The 26565-nt window shown below is 49.5% G+C and overlaps 1 protein-coding gene across 1 annotated transcript in view; it reads right to left on the bottom strand.

Moving 5' to 3' along the window:
- The window catches only part of LOC137352896 (histone-lysine N-methyltransferase 2B-like), a 110989-nt gene extending 92517 nt beyond the window's left edge, over positions 1-18472 (bottom strand). Inside the window, exons 1-2 of the mRNA XM_068018742.1 lie at positions 18389-18472; positions 15817-15895 (exon numbers count right to left, since the gene is read on the bottom strand). Of these exons, the coding sequence (XP_067874843.1) occupies positions 15817-15895; positions 18389-18472 (163 nt within the window). The remainder of the gene's footprint in view (positions 1-15816; positions 15896-18388) is intronic.
- Between the last annotated feature and the right edge of the window lie 8093 nt (positions 18473-26565).

Raw genomic sequence — 26565 nt, 5'->3', positions numbered from 1 at the left:
GTACTCGTGTTATACAGTGACAGACCTGAACCCATCAGTACTGTACCCCAGTGTTATACAGTGACAGACCTGTCCCCACCAGTACTGTACCCCAGTGTTATACAGTGACAGACCTGTCCCCACCAGTACTGTACCCATGTTATACAGTGACAGACCTGAACCCATCAGTACTGTACCCCAGTGTTAAACAGTGGCAGACCTGCAACCAACAGTACTGCACCCCAGTGTTATACAGTGACAGACCTGTCCCAACCTGTACTGTATCCCAGTGTTATACAGTGAAAGACCTGTCCCCACCAGTACTGTACCCCAGTGTTATACAGTGACAGACCTGTCCCCACCAGTACTGTACCCCAGTGTTATACAGTGACAGACCTGTCCCAACCTGTACTGTATCCCAGTGTTATACAGTGACAGACCTGTCCCCACCAGCACTGTACCCCAGTGTTATACAGTAACAGACCTGTCTCCACCAGTACTGTACCCAGTGTTATACAGTGACAGACCTGTCCCCACCAGTACTGTACCCCAGTGTTATACAGTGACAGACCTGTCCCAACCTGTACTGTACCCCAGTGTTATACAGTGACAGACCTGTCCCCACCAGTACTGTACCCCAGTGTTATACAGTGACAGACCTGTCCCCACCAGTACTGTACCCCAGTGTTATACAGTGACAGACCTGTCCCCAACAGTACTGTACCCCAGTGTTATACAGTGACAGACCTGTCTCCACCAGTACTGTATCCTAGTGTTATACAGTGACAGACCTGTCCCCACCAGTACTGTACCCCAGTGTTATACAGAGACAGACCTGTCCCCACCAGTACTATACAAAATGTTATACAGTAACAGAACTGTCCCCACCAGTACTGTAACCCAGTGTTATACAGAGACAGACCTGTCCCCACCAGTACTATACCCAATGTCATACAGTAACAGACCTGTCTCCACCAGTACTGTACCCAGTGTTATACAGTGACAGACCTGTCTCCACCAGTACTGTACCCAGTGTTATACAGTGACAGACCTGTCTCCACCAGCACTGTACCCAGAGTTATACAGTGACAGACCTGTCTCCACCAGCACTGTACCCCAGTGTTATACAGTAACAGACCTGTCTCCACCAGTACTGTACCCAGTGTTATACAGTGACAGACCTGTCTCCACCAGTACTGTATCCTAGTGTTATACAGTGACAGACCTGTCCCAACCTGTACTGTATCCCAGTGCTTTACAGTGACAGACCTGTCCCAACCTGTACTGTATCCCAGTGTTATACAGTGACAGACCTGTCTCCACCAGTACTGTATCCTAGTGTTATCCAGTGACAGACCTGTCCCAACCAGTACTGTATCCCAGTGTTATACAGTGACAGACCTGTCCCAACCTGTACTGTATCCCAGTGTTATACAGTGACAGACCTGTCCCCACCAGAACTGTACCCCAGTGTTATACAGGGACAGACCTGTCCCCACCAGAACTGTACCCCAATGTTATACAGTAACAGACCTGTCTCCACCAGTACTGTACCCAGTGTTATATGGGACAGACCAGTCTCCACCAGTACTGTATCCCAGTGTTATACAGTGACAGACCTGTCTCCACCAGTACTGTACCCCAGTGTTATACAGTGACAGACCTGTCTCCACCAGTACTGTATCCCAGTGTTATACAGTGACAGACCTGTCCCCACCAGTACTGTACCCCAGTGTTATACAGAGACAGACCTGTCCCCACCAGTACTGTACCCAATGTTATACAGTGACAGACCTGTCTCCACCAGTACTGTACCCCAGTGTTATACAGTGACAGACCTGTCCCCACCAGTACTGTACCCCAGTGTTTTTCAGTGACAGACCTGTCCCCAAGAGTACTGTACCGCAGTGTTATACAGAGACAGACCTGTCCCCACCAGTACTGTACCCAATGTTGTACAGTAACAGACCTGTCTCCAGGAGTACTGCACCCGAGTGTTATACAGAGAAAGACCTGCCCCCAACAGTACTATACCCAATGTCATACAGTAACAGACCTGTCTCCACCAGTACTGTACCCAATGTTATACAGTGACAGACCTGTCCCAACCTGTACTGTACCCAATGTTATACAGTGACAGACCTGTCTCCACCAGTACTGTATCCCAGTGTTATACAGTGACAGACCTGTCCCCACCAGTACTGTACCCCAGTGTTATACAGAGACAGACCTGTCCCCACCAGTACTGTACCCAATGTTATACAGTGACAGACCTGTCTCCACCAGTACTGTACCCCAGTGTTATACAGTGACAGACCTGTCTCCACCAGTACTGTATCCCAGTGTTATACAGTGACAGACCTGTCTCCACCAGTACTGTACCCCAGTGTTATACAGTGACAGACCTGTCCCCACCAGTACTGTACCCCAGTGTTTTTCAGTGACAGACCTGTCCCCAAGAGTACTGTACCGCAGTGTTATACAGAGACAGACCTGTCCCCACCAGTACTGTACCCAATGTTGTACAGTAACAGACCTGTCTCCAGGAGTACTGTACCCGAGTGTTATACAGAGAAAGACCTGCTCCCAACAGTACGAAACCCAATGTCATACAGTAACAGACCTGTCTCCACCAGGACTGTACCCAATGTTATACAGTGACAGACCTGTCCCAACCTGTACTGTATCCCAGTTTTATACAGTGACAGACCTGTCCCAACCTGGACTGCATCCCAGTGTTATACAGAGACAGACCTGTCCCAACCTGTACTGTATCCCAGTGTAATACAGAGACAGAAACAAGAAATGCTGGATTCACTCAGCAGGTCTGGCAGCATCTGTGGAAAGAGAAGCAGAGTTAACGTTTCGGGTCAGTGACCCTTCTTCCGAAGAAGGGTCACTGACCCGAAACGTTAACTCTGCTTCTCTTTCCACAGATGCTGCCAGACCTGCTGAGTGAATCCAGCATTTCTTGTTTTTGTTTCAGATTTCCAGCATCCGCAGTATTTTGCTTTTAACACAGAGACAGACCTGTCACCACCAGTACTGTACCCCAGTGCTCTTCAGAGACAGACCTGTCCCCACCAGTACTACACCCAATGTCATACAGTAACAGACCTGTCTCCACCAGTACTGTACCCAATGTTATATGTGACAGACCTGCCTCCACCAGTACTGTACCCAGTGTTATACAGTGACAGACCATTCCCCACCAGTACTGTACCCCAGTGGTATACAGTGACAGACCATTCCCCACCAGTACTGTATCCCAGTGGTATACAGTGACAGACCTGTCCCCACCAGTACTACACCCAATGTCATACAGTAACAGACCTGTCTCCACCAGTACTGTACCCAGTGTTATACAGTGACAGACCTGCCTCCACCAGTACTGTACCCAGTGTTATACAGTGACAGACCATTCCCCACCAGTACTGTATCCCAGTGGTATACAGTGACAGACCTGTCCCTAACAGTACTGTACCCTAGTGTTATACAGTGACAGACCTGTCTCCACCAGTACTGTATCCTAGTGTGAAACAGTGACAGACCTGTCCCCACCAGTACTGTATCCCAGTGTTATACAGTGACAGACCTGTCCCCAACAGCACTGCACCCCAGTTTTATACAGTGACAGACCTGTCCCCACCAGTACTGTACCCCAGTTTTATACAGTGACAGACCTGTCCCCACCAGTACTGTATCACAGTGTTAAACAGGGACAGACCTGTCCCCACCAGTACTGTACCACAGTGTTACACAGGGACAGACCTGTCCCCACCAGTACTGTACCCAATGTTATACAGTAACAGACCTGTCTCCACGAGTACTGTACCCCAGTGTTATACAGTGACAGACCTGCCCCCACCAGTACTATACCCAATCTCATACAGTAACAGACCTGTCTCCACCAGTACTGTACCCAATGTTATACAGTGACAGACCTGTCCCCACCAGTACTGTACCCGTGTTATACAGTGACAGACCTGAACCCATCAGTACTGTACCCGTGTTATACAGTGACAGACCTGAACCCATCAGTACTGTACCCGTGTTATGCAGAGACAGACCTGAACCCATCAGTACTGTACCCGTGTTATACAGTGACAGACCTGTCCCCACCAGTACTGTACCCCAGTGTTATACAGTGACAGACCTGTCCCCACCAGTACTGTACCCCAGTGTTATACAGTGACAGACCTGTCCCCACCAGTACTGTACCCGTGTTATACAGTGACAGACCTGTCCCCACCAGTACTGTACCCCAGTGTTATACAGTGACAGACCTGTCCCCACCAGTACTGTACCCCAGTGTTATACAGTGACAGACCTGTCCCCAACAGTACTGTACCCCAGTGTTATACAGTGACAGACCTGTCTCCACCAGTACTGTACCCCAGTGTTATACAGTGACAGAACTGTCCCCACCAGTACTGTACCCCAGTGTTATACAGTGACAGACCTGTCTCCACCAGCACTGTACCCAGAGTTATACAGTGACAGAACTGTCCGAACCTGTACTGTATCCCAGTGTTATACAGTGACAGACCTGTCTCCACCAGTACTGTATCCCAGTGTTATACAGTGACAGACCTGCCCCCAACAGTACTGTACCCCAATGTTATACAGTGACAGACCTGTCCCCACCAGCACTGTACCCCAGTTTTATACAGTGACAGACCTGTCCCCACCAGCACTGTACCCCAGTGTTATACAGTGACAGACCTGTCCCCACCAGTACTGTACCCCAGTGTTATACAGTGACAGACCTGTCCCCACCAGTACTGTACCCCAGTGTTATACAGAGACAGACCTGTCCCCACCAGTACTGTACCCAATGTTGTACAGTAACAGACCTGTCTCCACGAGTACGGTACCCGAGTGTTATACAGAGAAAGACCTGCCCCCACCAGTACTATACCCAATGTCATACAGTAACAGACCTGTCTCCACCAGTACTGTACCCAATGTTATAGTGACAGACCTGTCCCAACCTGTACTGTACCCAATGTTATACAGTGACAGACCTGTCCCAACCTGTACTGTATCCCAGTGTTATACAGTGACAGACCTGTCCCCACCAGTACTGTACCCCAGTGTTGTACAGTAACAGACCTGTCTCCACCAGTACTGTACCCCAGTGATATACAGTGACAGACCTGTCTCCACCAGTACTGTATTCTAGTGTTATACAGTGACAGACCTGTCCCAACCTGTACTGTATCCCAGTGTTATACAGTGACAGACCTGTCTCCACCAGTACTGTATTCTAGTGTTATACAGTGACAGACCTGTCCCAACCTGTACTGTATCCCAGTGTGATACAGTGACAGACCTGTCCCAACCTGTACTGTATCCCAGTGTGATACAGTGACAGACCTGTCCCAACCTGTACTGTATCCCAGTGTTATACAGTGACAGACCTGTCTCCACCAGTACTGTATCCTAGTGTTATACAGTGACAGACCTGTCCCAACCAGTACTGTATCCCAGTGTTATACAGTGACAGACCTGTCCCAACCTGTACTGTATCCCAGTGTTATACAGTGACAGACCTGTCCCCACCAGAACTGTATCCTAGTGTTATACAGTGACAGACCTGTCTCCACCAGTACTGTATCCCAGTGTTATACAGTGACAGACCTGTCCCCAACAGTACTGTACCCCAGTGTTATACAGCGACAGACCTGTCTCCACCAGTACTGTATCCTAGTGCTATACAGTGACAGACCTGTCCCCACCAGTACTGTATCCCAGAGTTATACAGTGACAGACCTGTCCCCACCAGTACTGTACCCCAGTGTTATACAGTGACAGACCTGTCCCCACCAGTACTGTACCCAATGTCATACAGTAACAGACCTGTCTCCACCAGTACTGTACCCAATGTTATACAGTGACAGACCTGTCCCAACCTGTACTGCATCCCAGTGTTATACAGACACAGACCTGTCCCAACCTGTACTGTACCCAATGTTATACAGTGACAGACCTGTCCCAACCTGTACTGCATCCCAGTGTTATACAGACACAGACCTGTCCCCACCAGTACTGTACCCCAGTGTTCTTCAGAGACAGACCAGTCCCCACCAGTACTACACCCAATGTCATACAGTAACAGACCTGTCTCCACCAGTACTGTACACAGTGTTATACAGTGACAGACCTGTCTCCACCAGTACTGTATCCTAGTGTTATACAGTGACAGACCTGTCCCAACCTGTACTGTATCCCAGTATTATACTGTGACAGACCTGTCCCAACCTGTACTGTATCCGAGTGTTATACAGTGACAGACCTGTCTCCACCAGTACTGTACCCCAGTGTTATACAGAGACAGACCTGTCCCCACCAGTACTGTATCCCAGTGTTATACAGTGACTGACCTGTCCCAACCTGTACTGTATCCCAGTGTCATACAGTGACAGACCTGTCCCCACCAGTACTGTACCCCAGTGTTATGCAGACACTGACCTGTCCCCACCAGTACTGTACCCCATTGTCAAACAGTGACAGACCTGTCCCAACCAGTACTGTACCCAATGTTATACAGTGACAGACCTGTCCCAACCTGTACTGTATCCCAGTGTTATACAGTGACAGACCTGTCCCCACCAGTACTGTACCCAATGTTATACAGTGACAGACCTGTCCCAACCTGTACTGTATCCCAGTGTTATACAGAGACAGACCTGTCCCCACCAGTACTATACCCAATGTCATACAGTAACAGACCTGTCTCCACCAGTACTGTACCCAATTTCATACAGTGAAAGACCTGTCTCCACCAGTACTGCACCCAGTGTTATACAGTGACAGACCTGTCTCCACCAGCACTGTACCCAGAGTTATACATTGACAGACCTGTCCCCACCAGTACTGTACCCCAGTGTTATACAGTAACAGAACTGTCTCAACCAGTACTGTACCCAGTGTAATACAGTGACAGACCTGTCTCCACCAGTACTGTATCCGTGTTATCCAGTGACAGATCTGTCTCCACCAGCACTGTACCACAGTGTTATACAGAAACAGACCTGTCTCCACCAGTACTGTACCCAGTGTTATACAGTGACAGACCTGTCCCCACCAGTACTGTACCCCAGTGTTATACAGTAACAGAACTGTCTCAACCAGTACTGTACCCAGTGTAATACAGTGACAGACCTGTCTCCACCAGTACTGTATCCCAGTGTTATACAGTGACAGACCTGTCCCAACCTGTACTGTATCCCAGTGTTATACAGTGACAGACCTGTCCCAACCTGTACTGTACCCGTGTTATACACTGACAGACCTGTCCCAACCTGTACTGTATCCCAATGTTATCCAGTGACAGACCTGTCCCCACCAGTACTGTACCCAGTGTTATACAGTGACAGACCTGTCTCCATCAGTACTGTACCCCAGTGTTATACAGTGACAGACCTGTCTCCACCAGTACTGTACCCCAGTGTTTTACAGTGACAGACCTGTCCCCACCAGCACTGTATCCCAGTGTTATACAGTGACAGACCTGTCCCCACCAGTACTGTACCCCAGTGTTATACAGTGACAGACCTGTCCCACCAGTACTGTACCCCAGTGTTATACAGTGACAGACCTGTCCCCAACAGTACTGTACCCCAGTGTTATACAGTGACAGACCTGTCTCCACCAGTACGAGTCCCCAGTGTTCTCCAGTGACAGACCTGTCCCAAACTGTACTGTATCCCAGTGTTACACAGTGACAGACCTGTCTCCACCAGTACTGCACCCAGTGTTATAGTGACAGACCTGTCTCCACCAGTACTGTACCCAGTGCAATAGTAACAGACCTGTCTCCACCAGTACTGTATCCTAGTGTTATACAGTGACAGACCTGTCCCAACCTGTACTGTATCCCAGTGTTATACAGTGACAGACCTGTCCCCAACAGTACTGTACCCAATGTCATACAGTAACAGACCTGTCCCCACCAGTACTGTACCCCAGTGTTATACAGTGACAGACCTGTCCCCACTCGCACTGTATCCCAGTGTTATACAGAGACAGACCTGTCCCCACCAGTACTGTACCCCAGTGTTATACAGTTACAGACCTGTCCCCACCAGTAATGTACCCCAGTGTTATACAGTGACAGACCTGTCCCCACCAGTACTGTACCCCAGTGTTATGCAGTGACAGACCTGTCTCCTCCAGTACTATACCCCAGTGTTATGCAGTGACAGACTGGTCCCCAATATTGAATCCCAATGTTCTGCAGTAACCCACCTGTTCCTACTAGAACTGTATCAAGTGTTATATAGTGACAGACATGTCCGCAAAACGACTGTACTCCCGTATTATATAGTGACAGACTTGATCCCACCAGTACAACACCCCACAGTCAAACAACGAAAGACCTTTCCCCAAGAGTACTGCACCCGAATGTTATACAGAGACAGATCTGTCCCCACCACTACTATACCCAATGTTATACAGTAACAGACCTGTCTCCACCAGTACTGTACCCCAGTGTCATACAGTGACAGACCTGTCCCAAGCTGTACTGTATTCCAGTGTTGTACAGTGACAGACCTGTCCCCACCAGTACTGTACCCCAGTGTTATAAAGAGACTGACCTGTCTCCACCAGTACTGTAGCCCAGTGTCATACAGTGACAGACCTGTCCCAACCTGTACTGTATCCCAGTGTTATACAGTGACAGACCTGTCTCCACCAGCACGGTACCACAGTGTGAAACAGAGACAGACCTGTCCCCACCAGTACTGTACCCAGTGTTATACAGTGACAGACCTGTCTCCATCAGTACTGTACCCAGAGTTATACAGTGACAGACCTGTCTCCACCAGTACTGTATCCTAGTGTTATACAGTGACAGAACTGTCCCAACCTGTACTGTATCCCAGTGTTGTACAATGACAGAACTGTCTCCACCAGCACTGTACCACAGTGTTATACAGTGACAGACCTGTCCCCACCAGTACAGTATCCAATGTTATACAGTGACAGACCTGTCCCAACCTGTACTGTATCCCAGTGTTATACAGTGACAGACCTGTCCCAACCTGTACTGTATCCCAGTGTTATACAGTGACAGACCTGTCTCCACCAGTACGAGACCCCAGTGTTCTCCAGTGACAGACCTGTCCCAAACTGTACTGTGTTATAGTGACAGATCTGTCCCCACCAGACCTGTACCCAGTGCAATAGTGACAGACCTGTCTCCACCAGTACTGTATCCTAGTGTTATACAGTGACAGACCTGTCCCAACCTGTACTGTATCCCAGTGTTATGCAGTGACAGACCTGTCCCCACCAGTACTGTACCCCAGTGTTACACAGTGACAGACCTGTCTCCACCAGTACTGCACCCAGTGTTATAGTGACAGACCTGTCTCCACCAGTACTGTACCCAGTGCAATAGTGACAGACCTGTCTCCACCAGTACTGTATCCTAGTGTTATACAGTGACAGACCTGTCCCAACCTGTACTGTATCCCAGTGTTATACAGTGACAGACCTGTCCCCACCAGTACTGTACCCAATGTCATACAGTAACAGTCCTGTCCCCACCAGTACTGTACCCAATGTCATACAGTAACAGACCTGTCGCCACCAGTACTGTACCCCAGTGTTATACAGTGACAGACCAGTCCCCACCAGTACTGTACCCCAGTATTATACAGTGACAGACCTGTCCCCACCAGTACTGTACCCCAGTGTTATCCAGTGACAGACCTGTCTCCTCCAGTACTATACCCCAGTGTTATGCAGTGACAGACTGGTCCCCAATATTGAATCCCAATGTTCTGCAGTAACCCACCTGTTCCTACTAGAACTGTATCAAGTGTTATATAGTGACAGACATGTCCGCAAAACGACTGTACTCCCGTATTATATAGTGACAGACTTGATCCCACCAGTACAACACCCCACAGTCAAACAACGAAAGACCTTTCCCCAAGAGTACTGCACCCGAGTGTTATACAGAGACAGACCTGTCCCCACCAGTACTGCACCCGAGTGTTATACAGAGACAGACCTGTCCCCACCAGTACTGCACCCGAGTGTTATACAGAGACAGACCTGTCCCAACCTGTACTGTACCCCAGTGTTATACAGTGACAGACCTGTCCCAACCTGTACTGTACCCCAGTGTTATACAGTGACAGACCTGTCCCAACCTGTACTGTACCCCAGTGTTATACAGCGACAGACCAGTCTACACCAGTACTGTACCCCAGTGTTATACAGTGACAGACCTGTCTCCGCCAGTACTGTACCCCAGTGTCATACAGTGACAGACCTGTCCCAACCTGTACTGTATCCCAGTGTTATACAGTGACAGACCTGTCGCCACCAGTACTGTACCCCAGTGTTATACAGAGACTGACCTGTCCCCATCAGTACTGTACCCCAGTGTTAAACAGTGACAGACCTGTCCCCACCAGTACTGTATCCCAGTGTTATACAGTGACAGACCTGTCCCCATCAGTACTGTACCCCAGTGTTAAACAGTGACAGACCTGTCCCCACCAGTACTGTACCCCAGTGTTAAACAGTGACAGACCTGTCCCCACCAGTACTGTACCCAATGTCATACAGTAACAGACCTGTCTCCACCAGTACTGTACCCACTGTTACACAGAGACAGACCTGTCCCCACCAGTACTGTATCCTAGTGTTATACAGAGACAGACCTGTCCCAACCTGTACTGTATCCCAGTGTTATAGTGACAGACCTGTCCTCACCAGTACCGTACCCCAGTGTTATTCAGTAACAGACCTGTCTCCACCAGTACTGTACCCAGTGTTATACAGTGGCAGACCTGTCTCCACCAGTACTGTATCCTAGTGTTATACAGTGACAGACCTGTCCCCACCAGTACTGTATCCCAGTGTTATACAGTGACAGACCTGTCCCCAACAGTACTGTACCCCAGTGTTATACAGTGACAGACCTGTCTCCACCAGTACTGCACCCAATGTTATACAGTGACAGACCTGTCCCAACCTGTACTGTATCCCAGTGTTATACAGTGACAGACCTGTCCCAACCTGTACTGTATCCCAGTGTTATACAGTGACAGACCTGTCCCAACCTGTACTGTATCCCAGTGTTATACAGTGACAGACCTGTCCCAACCTGTACTGTATCCCAGTGTTATACAGAGACAGACCTGTCTCCACCAGTACTGTACCCAGTGTTATAGTGACAGACCTGCCTCCACCTGTACTGTATCCCAGTGTTATACAGTGACAGACCTGTCTCCACCAGTACTGTACCCGTGTGTTATACAGAGACAGACCTGCCCCCACCAGTACTATACCCAATGTCATACAGTAACAGACCTGTCTCCACCAGTACTGTACCCGTGTGTTATACAGAGACAGACCTGCCCCCACCAGTACTATACCCAATGTCATACAGTAACAGACCTGTCCCCACCAGTACTGTACCCTAGTGTTATACAGTGACAGACCTGTCCCCACCAGTACTGTACCCAATGTTATACAGTGACAGACCTGTCCCAACCTGTACTGTATCCCAGTGTCATACAGAGACAGACCTGTCTCCACCAGTACTTTACCCAGTGTTATACAGACACTGACCTGTCCCCACCAGTACTGTACCCCATTGTCAAACAGTGACAGACCTGTCCCAACCTGTACTGTATCCCAGTGCTATTCAGTGACAGACCTGTCTCCACCAGGACTGTACCACAGTGTGAAACAGAGAAAGACCTGTCCCCACCAGTACTGTACCCAATGTTATAGTGACAGACCTGTCTCCACCAGTACTGTACCCAATGTCATACAGTAACAGACCTGTCCCCACCAGTACTGTACCCAGTGTTATGCAGTGAAAGACTGGTCCCCAATATTGAATCCCAATGTTCTGCAGTAACCCACCTGTTCCTACTAGAACTGTATCAAGTGTTATATAGTGACAGACATGTCCGCAAAACGACTGTACTCCCGTATTATATAGTGACAGACTTGATCCCACCAGTACAACACCCCACAGTCAAACAACGAAAGACCTTTCCCCAAGAGTACTGCACCCGAGTGTTATACAGAGACAGATCTGTCCCCACCACTACTATACCCAATGTTATACAGTAACAGACCTGTCTCCACCAGTCCTGTACCCCAGTGTCATACAGTGACAGACCTGTCCCAAGCTGTACTGTATCCCAGTGTTATACAGTGACAGACCTGTCCCCACCAGTACTGTACTCCAGTGTTATACAGAGACTGACCTGTCCCCACCAGTACTGTAGCCCAGTGTCATACAGTGACAGACCTGTCCCAACCTGTACTGTATCCCAGTGTTATACAGTGACAGACCTGTCTCCACCAGCACGGTACCACAGTGTGAAACAGAGACAGACCTGTCTCCACAAGTACTGTACCCAGTGTTATACAGTGACAGACCTGTCTCCATCAGTACTGTACCCAGAGTTATACAGTGACAGACCTGTCTCCACCAGTACTGTATCCTAGTGTTATACAGTGACAGACCTGTCCCAACCTGTACTGTATCCCAGTGTTATACAGTGACAGACCTGTCCCCACCAGCACTGTACCCCAGTGTTATACAGTGACAGACCTGTCCCCACCAGTACTGTACCCCAGTGTTAGACAGTGACAGACCTGTCCCAACCTGTACTGTATCCCAGTGTTATACAGTGACAGACCTGCCCCAACCTGTACTGTACCCCAGTGTTATACAGAGACAGACCTGTCCCCACCAGTACAAAACCCAATGTTATACAGAGACAGACCTGTCCCCACCAGTACTGTACCCGAGTGTTATACAGACAGACCTGTCCCCACTAGTACTATACCCAATGTCAGACAGTAACAGACCTGTCTCCACCAGTACTGTACCCCAGTGCAAGACAGAGACAGACCTGTCCCCACCAGTACTGTACCCAATGTTATGCAGTAACAGACCTGTCTCCACCAGTACTGTACCCGAGTGTTATACAGACAGACCTGTCCCCACTAGTACTGTACCCAATGTTATACAGTGACAGACCTGTCTCCACCAGTACTGTACCCAATGTTATACAGTGACAGACCTGTCCCAACCTGTACTGTATCCCAGTGTTATACAGTGACAGACCTGTCCCAACCAGTACTGCACCCAAGTGTTATACAGAGACAGACTTGTCCCCACCAGTACCATACCCAATGTCATACAGTAACAGAACTGTCTCCACCAGTACTGTACCCAGTGTTATACAGTGACAGACCTGTCCCCACCAGTTCTATACCCCTGTGTTATACAGTGACAGACCTGTCCCCACCAGTTCTATACCCCAGTGTTCTTCAGTGACAGACCTGTCTCCACCAGTACTGTATCCCAGTGTTATACAGTGACAGACCTGTCCCCACCAGTTCTATACCCCAGTGTTATACAGTGACAGACCTGCCCTCACCAGTACTGTATCCCAGTGTTATACAGTGACAGACCTGCCCTCACCAGTACTGTATCCCAGTGTTATACAGTGACAGACCTGCCCTCACCAGTACTGTATCCCAGTGTTATACAGTAACAGACCTGTCCCCACCAGTACTGTACCCCAGTGTTATAGTGACAGACCAGTCCCCACCAGTTCTATACCCCAGTGTTATACAGTGACAGACCTGTCTCCACCAGTACTGTATCCCAGTGTTATACAGTGACAGACCTGTCTCCACCAGTACTGTACCCCAGTGTTATACAGTGACAGACCTGTCTCCACCAGTACTGTACCCCAGTGTTATACAGTGACAGACCTGTCTCCACCAGTACTGTATCCCAGTGTTATACAGTGACAGACCTGTCCCCACCAGTACTGTATCCCAGTGTTATACAGTGACAGACCTGTCCCCACCAGTTCTATACCCCAGTGTTATACAGTGACAGACCTGTCTCCACCAGTACTGTACCCCAGTGTTATACAGTGACAGACCTGTCTCCACCAGTACTGTATCCCAGTGTTATACAGTGACAGACCTGTCCCCACCAGTTCTATACCCCAGTGTTATACAGTGACAGACCTGTCTCCACCAGTACTGTATCCCAGTGTTATACAGTGACAGACCTGTCCCCACCAGTTCTATACCCCAGTGTTATACAGTGACAGACCTGTCCCCACCAGTTCTATACCCCAGTGTTATACAGTGACAGACCTGCCCTCACCAGTACTGTAGCCCAGTGTTCTAGCTCTTTGAAACGATGGGTTGAAGAGGCTTGTTCATTGCTGCCTGTTTCTGGGTTACAATTCTACAAACCGAGAGGACTCATAAGCATCATTTTAGCTGTCGACACCGAAAGGTTTACTTCCAAATTTAGGGATATTGCAGCATATTCCAGGGCGATGCCTTCAATGAAGCTATTTGACCAAGGAGTGCATCACAGTGAAGCTAACTCCTGCCAAAAACCCAAAGCACTCCGAAGTGCACGCGACAGCAGGGATTACTGGTCCTGCAGGGGTCAGAGAGTATGACTCTTCTCACCTCCGCTGAACGCAGGTTCAAGAGAAACTTGCATTTATCAAGTCTTTCCCCGACTCAGGGCATCTCAAAGCCCTTCACAGCCAATGAGGACAGTGCAGCACTCCTTCAATACTGACCCTCCGACAGTGCAGCACTCCCTCAGTACTGACCCTCCGACAGTGCAGCACTCCCTCAGTACTGACCCTCTGACAGTGCAGCACTCCTTCAATACTGACCCTCCGACAGTGCAGCACTCCCTCAATACTGACCCTCCGACAGTGCAGCACTCCCTCAATACTGACCCTCCGACAGTGCAGCACTCCCTCAGTACTGACCCTCCGACAGTGCAGCACTCCCTCAGTACTGAGCCTCCGACAGTGCGGCACTCCCTCAATACTGAACCTCCGACAATGCAGCACTCTCTCAGTACTGACCCTCCGACAGTGCAGCACTCCCTCAGTACTGACCCTCCGACAGTGCGGCACTCCCTCAATACTGAACCTCCGACAATGCAGCACTCTCTCAGTACTGACCCTCCGACAGTGCAGCACTCCCTCAGCACTGACCCTCCGACAGTGCAGCACTCCCTCAGCACTGACCCTCCGACAGTGCAGCACTCCCTCAGCACTGACCCTCCGACAGTGCAGCACTCCCTCAGCACTGACCCTCCGACAGTGCAGCACTCCCTCAGCACTGACCCTCCGACAGTGCAGCACTCCCTCAGCACTGACCCTCCGACAGTGCAGCACTCCCTCAGCACTGACCCTCCGACAGTGCAGCACTCCCTCAGCACTGACCCTCCGACAGTGCAGCACTCCCTCAGCACTGACCCTCCGACAGTGCAGCACTCCCTCAGCACTGACCCTCCGACAGTGCAGCACTCCCTCAGCACTGACCCTCCGACAGTGCAGCACTCCCTCAGTACTGACCCTCCGACAGTGCAGCACTCCCTCAGTACTGACCCTCCGACAGTGCAGCACTCCCTCAGTACTGACCCTCCGACAGTGCAGCACTCCCTCAGTACTGACCCTCCGACAGTGCAGCACTCCCTCAGTACTGACCCTCCGACAGTGCAGCACTCCCTCAGCCATGGCAGTAAGGAGTGCCAGGTCTGGATTATGTACTCAAGCCTCTGATGTGCGGATTGGAACCCACGGCTCTTTGACTCAGAGGCTGCAGAGAACACGTGCTAAACCCACTGAGCCATGTCTGACACTCCATTCATTGGGGTGCCGTTACACTCCACTGCGACACGAGAGCAGCAGCCAGCTGTCTAACCGCTGAAATACAGCAGGTATGCAAGGAAACGCACACACACAACCAGACGTCAGGTCCCGACCATATGACAAAGAAGCAGCTTACGTTTCTGCGAGCGAAGAGCTAATCGCAGCGAACTGGTCAGGATCTCGTCATCCGATGTAAAACCAGTGAACTCTTCACTCTAAAATCAGGCAGAGAGAGAGAGAGAGAGAGAGAGAGACAGAGATGAGAAAAACCAGTCTGGACTTCATCAACACCTTCAGGAACTTCTCGAGCAAGAGTCACTGTGCTGCATTGTGGCATTTGGAATTCAGGAGAAACTCCTTTCCCCAGAGAGTGGTGAGAATGTGGAACTCGCTCCCACAGGGAGTGGTTGAGGTGAATAGTATCGATGTATTTAAGGGGGAAGCTGGATAAACACATGAGGGAGAAAGGAATAGAAGGATATGGTGATAGGGTGAGATGGAGAGAGGGGGTGGGAGGAGGCTCGTGTGGGGCAGAAACACCAGCACGGAGCAGATGGGCCGAATGGCCTGTTTCTGTGCTTTGCATTCTATGTAATTCGGTATGACAGCACCCTTGACAGGTCTGTCACTGATTACACCCATCACTGGGCATTGTCTGTGGTAAGTGGGAACTCGTGGTCACACCCCGTGTCCTTGAAAAACACATGTGCAGAAAGTGTCACCGGCTGCAGAAGCTTGAGCTCCAGGTTTCGGATCTCAAACGGCAGCTGGAGTCACTGTGGCGCATCCGCGAGACGGAGGAGAATGGGGATAGCACGTTTAGGGAGCTGGTCACACCGCAGGTTAAGAATGTGCAGGCAGGGAGGGAATGGGTGACTGCCAGGCGGTGTAAGAGAACCAGATAGGTAATGCAGGAGTCCTCGGAGCCGATCTCACTCGCTAACCAGTTTTCCAATTGCGATACTGGCGAGGGAGATGGTTCCTCAGAGGAGTGCAGTCAGAGCCAAGTCCGTGGCATCACAGGTGGCTCTGCTGCACAGGAGGGGAGGAAGTAGAGTGGAAGGGCAATCGTGACAGGGGATTCATTAGTTAGGATGTCACAGAGCGGCTGCAGGACATTTTTCTGAGGGAGAGTGAACAGTAGAGGTCCTGGTCCACACTTGTACCGACGACATAGGTAACAAGAGGGACGAGGTCCTGAAAGCAGAGTTTAAGGAGTTAGGGAAGAAATTAAAAAGCAGTAATCTCAAGATTACTCCCAGTGCCACGTGCTAGTGAACATCTAAGAGGATTAAGCAACTGAACACGTGGCTGGAGAATTGGTGTAGGAGGGAGGGCATCAGATTTCTGAGGCATTGGGACCAGTTCTGGGGTCGGTGGGACCTGTACAAGACGAACAGATTGCGCCGTGGCTGGACTGAGACTAACATCCCCACAGGGAGATTTGTTAGTGCTGTTGGGGAGGGTTTAAACTAAATTGTCAGGGAGTTGGGAACCGAAGAGGGAGCTCAGATTGGAGGGAAGCAAAACTGGTAACAGGAAGTAGACTAGTACAAAGAACAGTACAGCACAGGAACAAGCCATTCGGCCCTCCAAGCCTGCGCTGATCTTGATGCCTGCCTAAACTAACACCTTCTGCACTTCCGGGGTCCGTATCCCTCTATTCCCATCCTATTCATATATTTGTCAAGATGCCTCTTAAACGTCGCTATCGTATCTGCTTCCACCACCTCCCCTGGCAGCAAGTTCCAGGCACTCACCACCCTCGGTGTAAAAAAACTTGCCTCGCACATCCCCTTCTAAACTTGGCCCCTCGAACCTTAAACCTATGTCCCCTAGTAACTGACTCTTCCACCCTGGGAAAAAGCTTCTGACTATCCACTCTGTCCATGCCGCTCATAACTTTGTAAACCTCTATCATGTCGCCCCCCCACCTCTGTCGTTCCAGTGAAAACAATCCGAGTTTTTCCAACCTCTCCTCATAGCTAATGCCCTCCAGACCAGGCAACATCCTGGTAAACCTCCTCTGTACCCTCTCCAAAGCCTCCACGTCCTTCTAGTAGTGTGGCGACCAGAATTGCATGCAATATTCCAAGTGTGGCCTAACTAAGGTTCTGTACAGCTGCAACATGACTTGCCAAATTTTTATACTCTATGCCCCGACCGATGAAGGCAAGCATGCCGTATGCCTTCTTGACTACCTTATCAACCTGCATTGCCACTTTCAGTGACCTGTGGACCTGTACGCCCAGATCTCTCTGCCTGTCAATACTCCTAAGGGTTCTGCCATTTACTGTATACCTCCCACCTGCATTAGACCTTCCAAAATGCATTACCTCACATTTGTCCGGATTAAACTCCATCTGCCATTTCTCCGCCCAAGTCTCCAACCGATCAATATCCTGCTGTATCCTCTGACAATCCTCATCATTATCCGCAACTCCACCAACCTTTGTGTCGTCCGCAAATTTACTAATCAGACCAGCTACATTTTCCTCCAAATCATTTCTATATACTACAAAGAGCAAAGGTCCCAGCACTGACCCCTGCGGAACACCACTAGTCACATCCCTCCATTCAGAAAAACACCCATCCGCTGATACTCTCTGTCTTCTATGACCGAGCGAAATTGGAAGGCAGACGAGAATGAAGGCAAACATCAAATAGGATCGGAGTGAGGAATAATGTTAAGACAAAGTTAAGGGCACGCTATCTGAATGCAGGCAGCATTCGCAACGAGGTAGATAATCGAAGGCACAAATAGAGGTAAATGAGTCTGATTTCACTGCCATTATGGTTACAGGGTGACCAGGACTGGGAACTGAATATTCAGGAATATTCAGCATTTAGGAGGGATAGGCGGAGGGGAAAAGGAGGTGGGGTAGCAATGTTAATAAGGGAAGAGATCAGTACATTAGTGAGAGAGGATCTTAGATCAAAGGATCAATATTTGAATCAGTTTGGGTGGAGCTAAGAAACAGCAAACATTGGTGGGAGTTGTTTATAGGCCACCCGACAGTGGTAATATTGGGCACGGTATAAATCAGGTAATTAGAGCTGTATGCAGCATGGGCAATATAGCAATAATGGGCGAATTCAATTTACATATAGACTGGGTAAACCTAATTAATGCTAATGCTGTGGAGGATGAATTTCTGGAGTGTGTACGAGATGGGTTTCTGGAGCAGTACGTTGAAGAACCGACTAGGGATTGGGCTATTTTAGATTTCATATTATGTAATCAGCAAGGGCTAATTAATAACCTTGTTGTACAGGAGCCATTAGGAAATAGTGACCACAATATGATAGAAATCTACATTAAGTTTGTCAGAGATATAGTTCATTCTGAAACTAGGGCCTCAAACCTGAACAAAGGAAAGTATGAAGGGATGAGGGGCAAGTTGGCTATGGTGGATTGGGAAAATACATTAAAAGATTTGACGGTAGATCGGCAATGGCCAGTATTTTCACAAGTATTACACTGTTTACAACAAATATACATTCATCTAAGACAAAAAAAACCAACAGGAAAGGTAAATCAACAGTGGCTAACAAAAGAAGTTAAAGATTGTATTAGATCAAAGAAAGTGGCTGATAAGGTCACCAGAAAAAGCCTGAGGATTGGGAGCAATTTAGAGTCCAACAAAGGAGGGCCAAGGAACCGATAAAGAAGGGGAAAAGAGATTATGAATGCAAGCTGGCGAGAAACAAAGGTGGACTGTGAAAGCTTCTTTAGGTGTGTGAAAAGGGAAAGATTAGCAAGGATGAACATGAGCCCATTGCAGGCGGAGATAGGAGAGTTTGTGATGGAGAATGAGGAAATGGCAGAGAGACTAAACAATTACCTTGTGTCTATCTTCACGGAGGAAGACACAGAAAATCTACCAGAAATACAAGGGGACCAAGGGACTTGTAAAAATGAGGAACTGAAAGTAATTAATATCAATAAAGTAGCACTCGAAAAATTAATTGGATTGAAAGTTGATAAATTCCCTGGACCAGATGAGCTACATCCCAGAGTATTGAAGGAGGTGGCGAGAGAGACAGTGGATGCAAATGTAACCCCACTATTTCAGAAGGGAGTGAGAGAAAACGGAGAACTAGAGACCTGTTAGTTTGATGTTAGTAGCAGGGAAAATGTTAGAATCGATTATAAAGGATGAGATAACTGGACACTTGGAAAATAATGATCTGATTGGGGAGTCAACATGGATTTGTGAAAGGGAAATCACGTTTGACAAACCTGTTGGAGATTTTCTGAGGATGTTACTTGTAACATAGATTAAGGAGAACCAGTGGATGTGATGTATTTGGATTTTTCAGAAGGCTTTTGATAAGGTCCCACACAGGAGGTTAGTAAACAAAATTAGAGCACATGGGATTGGGGTTAATGTACTGGTACGGATTGAGAATTGGTTCACAGACAGAAAGCAGAGAGTAGGAATAAATGGGTCATTCTCAGGATGGCAGGCTGTTACTAATGGGGTATCACAGGGATCAATGCTGCTGTCACAACTGTTCACAATGTATGTCATTGATTTGGATGTGGGGACCAGTTGTAATATTTCCCAATTTGCTGATGACGAAACTCGGAGGGAATGTAAGTTGTGAGGAGGATACAAGGAGGCTTCAAGGGGATTTGGACAGGCTAAATGAATGGGCAAGAAGATGGCAGATGGAATATCATGTGAATAAGTGTGAAGTGATCCGCTGTGGCAGAAAAAAAAACAAAAAGGCAGAGTATTTCTTAAATGGTGAGAGGTTGGGAAGTGTTGATATCCAAAGGGACCTGGGTGTCCTTATTCATGAGTCACTATAATCTTGTACGCAGGTGCAGCAAGCAATTAAGAAGGCAAATGGTATGTTGGCCTTCATTGCAAGGGGATTTGAGTACAGAAGTAAAGATGTATTGCTGCAATTGTATAATGTCTTGGTGAGACTGCACCTGAAGTATTGTGTACAGTTGTGGTCTCCTTATCTAAGGAAGGATATACTTGCCATGGAGGGAGTGCAATGGAGGTTCACCAGACTAATCCCTGGGATGGCGGGATTGTCTTATGAGGAGAGATTGAGGAAACTGGGCCTGTATTCTCCAGAGTTTCGAAGAATGAGAGATGATCTCATTGAAACTTACAGAATTCTGACAGGGCGTGACAGGGTAGATGTGGGTAGGATGTTTCCCCTGGCTGGTGAGTCTAGAACCAGGGGACACAGTCTCAGAATAAGAGGCAATTTAAGACTGAGATGAGGAGGAATCTCTTCACTCAGAGGGTGGTGAATCTGTGGAATTCTCTCGCCCAGAGGGCTGTGGAAGCTCAATCATTGAGCATGTTCACGACAGATATCGATAGATTTCTGGATACTAATGACCATCAAGGAATATGGGGATAGTGGGAAAAAATGGCAGAGGTAGATCAGCCATGATCTGTTTGAATGGCAGAACAGGCTCGAGGGGCCGAATGGCCAACTCCTGCTCCTATTTCCTATGATCGTACAGGCTGAAGCCAGCACGCACCGATGCCCGACTAACAGGGGGAGCCCATTCAGTCCTTCGATTCTGTTCCGCCATTTAATTAGATAATGGCTGATCTATATCTACACTGCACCTATCCTGAATCCCCTGAACCAACAAAAATCGATCAATCTCCATTTCGAAATTTTCAATTCACGCCCTCTTTCCTTTGTTCCATTGCCACCTCCTTGCACCTTCATCCCTTCCGTCACTGAATCCCTCCGTCCTCTACCTGACCACAGACCCTCCCCCTCTAGACTTCCATCCCTGCTCCTTCTCCCTGGATCCAGACTTTCTCAGAACCTGTTAAATCGCTGACTTCGTCCAGTGCAGATGAAAGGTCATGGACCTGTAAACCTTAACTCTGTTTCTCCCTCCACAACTACTGCCTGACCGGTGGAGTATTTCCAGCACTTTAGTTTTCAGTTCAGATTTCCAACATCTGCAGTATTTTGCTTTCATAATTACGGCCCCTAGTTCTGGTCTCCCCACCCCCCCCCCCCCCCCCCGCCCCCCGCCCACAAGTGGAAACATCTTCTCTACGTCTACCCGATCGAAACCCCGTCATCATTTTAAAGACCTCGATCAGGTTACCCCTCAGCCTTCTCTTTTCCAGAGAAAAGAGCCCCAGACTGTTCAGTCTTTCCTGATAGTCAATTCTGGTATCTTCTTCGTAAATATTTTCTGCATCTCCCCCAGTATGTATCTTGTTTATAATACGGAGACCAGAACTGTGCACAGTGCTCCAGGTGTGTTCTAACCGAGGTATATGGAGACTGGAACTGTGCACAGTGCTCCAGGTGTGGTCTAACCGAGGTATATGGAGACTGGAACTGTGCACAGTGCTCCAGATGTGGTCTAACCAAGGTATATGGAGACCAGAACTGTGCACAGTGCTCCAGGTGTGGTCTAACCGAGGTATATGGAGACCGGAACTGTGCACAGAGCTCCAGGTGTGGTCTAACCAAGGTATATGGAGACTGGAACTGTGCACAGTGCTCCAGATGTGGTCTAACCAAGGTATATGGAGACCAGAACTGTGCACAGTGCTCCAGGTGTGGTCTAACCAAGGTATATGGAGACCGGAACTGTGCACAGTGCTCCAGGTGTGGTCTAACCGAGGTATATGGAGACCAGAACTGTGCACAGTGCTCCGAGTGTGGTCTAACCAAGGTATATGGAGACCAGAACTGTGCACAGTGCTCCAGGTGTGGTCTAACCAAGGTATATGGAGACCAGAACTGTGCACAGTGCTCCAGGGGTGGTCTAACCAAGGTATATGGAGACCAGAACTGTGCACAGTGCTCCAGGTGTGGTCTAACCGAGGTATATGGAGACCGGAACTGTGCACAGAGCTCCAGGTGTGGTCTAACCAAGGTATATGGAGACTGGAACTGTGCACAGTGCTCCAGATGTGGTCTAACCAAGGTATATGGAGACCAGAACTGTGCACAGTGCTCCAGGTGTGGTCTAACCAAGGTATATGGAGACCGGAACTGTGCACAGTGCTCCAGGTGTGGTCTAACCGAGGTATATGGAGACCAGAACTGTGCACAGTGCTCCGAGTGTGGTCTAACCAAGGTATATGGAGACCAGAACTGTGCACAGTGCTCCAGGTGTGGTCTAACCAAGGTATATGGAGACCAGAACTGTGCACAGTGCTCCAGGTGTGGTCTAACCAAGGTATATGGAGACCAGAACTGTGCACAGTGCTCCAGGTGTGGTCTAACCAAGGTATATGGAGACCAGAACTGTGCACAGTGCTCCAAGTGTGGTCTAACCAAGGTATATGGAGACCGGAACTGTGCACAGTGCTCCAAGTTGGTCTAGCTGAGGTATATGGAGACCAGAACTGTGCACAGTGCTCCAAGTGTGGTCTCACCGAGGTATATGGAGACCGGAACTGTGCACAGTGCTCGAAGTGTGGTCAAACCGAGGTTCAACATCATTTTAAGCCAACTTTTTGGCCTTTCAATTCTATGCCTTTAGAAATGAACCCCAATGCACAGTTTGTTTTTCTGTACAGCCTAATTCACCTGCGTCACCACATCTTGTGGTTTGTATTTAAGGAGTGTCTTAAAGGAGGAGAGATTTAGGGAGGAAATTCCACAGCTTAAGGCCAGAACAGCTGAAGGCATTGCCACCAATTGTGGAGCGATGGAAATCGGGGATGCACACCGGGCCAGAATTGTAGGTTACCGAGAGAAAAAAAGACTTGCTTTTTAAGGTAGCTTGCACGAGTTCAAGACATCCCAAAGTCAATGAGACACTTGCTGAAGTGTAGTCACTGTTCTAATGAGGGAGGATCATGGAGGGATTTGAAAACAAGGATGAGACTGTTAGTTCCGAGGCATTGCCAGACCAGCAGGCAATGAAGGTCAGGTCAGGAAGTAGCAAGGGGTGTGACGGGCGAACGGGACTCGATAAGAGTTTGGATACGGGTCAGTACTGAGGGAGTGCCGCACAGTCGTAGGGTCAGTACTGAGGGAGTGCCGCACAGTCGGAGGGTCAGTACTGAGGGAGTGCCGCACTGTCGGAGGGTCAGTACTGAGGGATTGCCGCACTGTCGCAGGGTCAGTACTGAGGGATTGCCGCACTGTCGGAGGGTCAGTACTGAGGGAGTGCCGCACTGTCGGAGGGTCAGTACTGAGGGAGTGCCGCACTGTCGGAGGGTCAGTACTGAGGGAGTGCCGCACTGTCGGAGGGTCAGTACTGAGGGAGTGCCGCACTGTCGGAGGGTCAGTACTGAGGGAGTGACGCACTGTCGGAGGGTCAGTACTGAGCGAGCGCTGCACATTTGGAGGGTCAGTACTGAGGGAGTGACGCACTGTCGGAGGGTCAGTACTGAGGGAGTGACGCACTGTCGGAGGGTCAGTACTGAGGGAGTGACGCACTGTCGGAGGGTCAGTACTGAGGGAGTGACGCACTGTCGGAGGGTCAGTACTGAGGGAGTGACGCACTGTCGGAGGGTCAGTACTGAGGGAGTGACGCACTGTCGGAGGGTCAGTACTGAGGGAGTGACGCACTGTCGGAGGGTCAGTACTGAGGGAGTGACGCACTTTCAGAGGTGCCGTCTTTCAGATGAGACATTAAACCGAGGCCCCCGTCTGCCCTCTCAGGTGGGTGAAAAAGATCCCACGGCCACTATTTGGGAGAAGAGCAAGGGGCGGGGGGGGGGGGGGGGGGGGAGTTCTCCCCGGTGTCCTGGGGACAATATTTATCCCTCAACCGACATCACTAAGAAAAAAACAGATGTTCTGGGTCATTAACACATTGCTGCTTGTGGGATCTTGCTGCGCGCAGATTTGGCTGCTGCGTTTCCTGCATTACAAACAGTGACCACATTTCAGAAAAAGTCCTTCATTGGCTGTGAGACCCTGAGGGATGTCCTGAGGGCGTGAAAGGTGCTGGAGAAATGCAAATCTGACTTTCTATAGAAATGGAAGTATTATTTGGATTCAAAACTGACACTCCACTGTAACACCACAGCTTTAATCGTATCGCAGACCACAAGTAACGACAGTAATGGTGCATTGTACCGATAACCCATTTCAATTAATCTACTTCCTACCTTATCCAGAGCCTGCATAGCTGGGTCATCTGCTGACATCTAATCCATCCCTTAACATTGGTCCAAACACTGCTAAACCCTGGGGACTGTAACCACTGCACACTGTTACAGCTCAAAATACACCCTCCAGCCTGTTACACAGGAACTGGAGGCCGTTCATCCCCTCTCGAGCCTGTTACACAGGAACAGGAGGAGGTCCATTCGGCCCCTCTCGAGCCTGTTACACAGGAACAGGAGGAGGACCATTCGGCCCCTCTCGAGCCTGTTACACAGGAACAGGAGGAGGCCCATTCGGCCCCTCTCGAGCCTGTTACACAGGAACAGGAGGAGACCCATTCGGCCCCTCTCGAGCCTGTTACACAGGAACAGAAGGAGGCCCATTCGGCCCCTCTCGAGCCTGTTACACAGCAACAGGAGGAGGTCCATTCGGCCCCTCTCGAGCCTGTTACACAGCAACAGGAGGTCGTCCATTCGGCCCCTCTCGAGCCTGTTACACAGCAACAGGAGGAGGACCATTCGGCCCCTCTCGAGCCTGTTACACAGGAACAGGAGGAGGTCCATTCAGCCCCTTCTCAAGCTTGTTACACAGGAACAGGGGGAGGTCCATTCAGCGCTTTCTCAAGCTTGTGACACAGCAACAGGAGGAGGCCCATTCAGCCCCTCTCGAGCCTGTTACACAGTGACAGAAGGAGGCCCATTCGCCCCCTCTCGAGCCTGTTCCACAGCAACAGGAGGCGGCCCATTCAGACCCTCTTGAGCCTGCTCCGCCATTAAGATCATAGCTGATTTGATTGTGCCCTTAACTCCACTTTCCTGCCTGCTCCCCATAACCGTTTACTGCTTTGTAGATTAACAATCTGCCGAACTGAGCCTTGAATAGATTCAATTCATTTCTGCAGAAACTCCATCATTTCACCGAAGTACATTTGAAGTTACATCAACCTGTTAATAATCCAAGCAGCTGTACAGGACGCCCTCAGAGTCGCACCCTTCCCTGCATGTGATTAGCATTCTATATATAAGGCAATGTCTCTGGAGAGGAATGGAAATTAAGAGGCAGCAAATCTCAAGATGAAACCAATCACCAGCTGCTGTGTGTGGTTTTTTTTTGCCCATTTTCAGGCCAACTGAACAACAAGGTGTGTCTATATAGCGCCTCTAATGCATTAGAATGTTCCAGGGGTGCTTCACAGAAGCACCATCAAATTAAATTTGACCCCGAGCCACATCAGGAGATATTAGGGACCGGCGACCAAAAGCTCGGTCAAAGAGGTCGGTTTTTAAGGAGCGTCTTAAAGGAGGAGAGAGAGAGGCGGAGAGGTTTAGGGAGAGAATTCCAGAGCTTAGGGCCCCCAGGCAGCTGAAGGCACGGCCGCCAATGGTGGAGTGATGGGAATCGGGGGATGGGCGAGAGGGCGGAATTGGAGGGAGCGCAGAGATCTCGGAGGGTTGTAGGGGCTGGAGGAGGTTACAGAGATAGGGAGGGGTGTCGGGGCTGGAGGAGGTTACAGAGATGGGGAGGGGTGTCGGGGCTGGAGGAGGTTACAGAGATGGGGAGGGTTGTCGGGGCTGGAGGAGGTTACAGAGATAGGGAGGGTTGTCGGGGCTGGAGGAGGTTACAGAGATAGGGAGGGGGAGCGAGGAGGAGGGATTTGAAAAAGAGGTTGAGAATTTTTAAAATCAAGGAGTCAGTGTGGGTCAGCGGGCAACAGGGGGCGGGTTAGGGAAGGGGACAGCAGAGTTTAAGATGAGTTCAGGTTGACAGGAGGTTTGCTTCTGCCCAGTTCAGCTTGGCACGTCTA

Source organism: Heterodontus francisci, chromosome 39 (assembly GCF_036365525.1).
Source record: "Heterodontus francisci isolate sHetFra1 chromosome 39, sHetFra1.hap1, whole genome shotgun sequence".
Classification (NCBI taxonomy): Eukaryota; Metazoa; Chordata; class Chondrichthyes; order Heterodontiformes; family Heterodontidae; genus Heterodontus; species Heterodontus francisci.
Note: the sequence above shows the minus strand (reverse complement) of the source record. Positions and strands in the feature narration are given on the sequence as shown.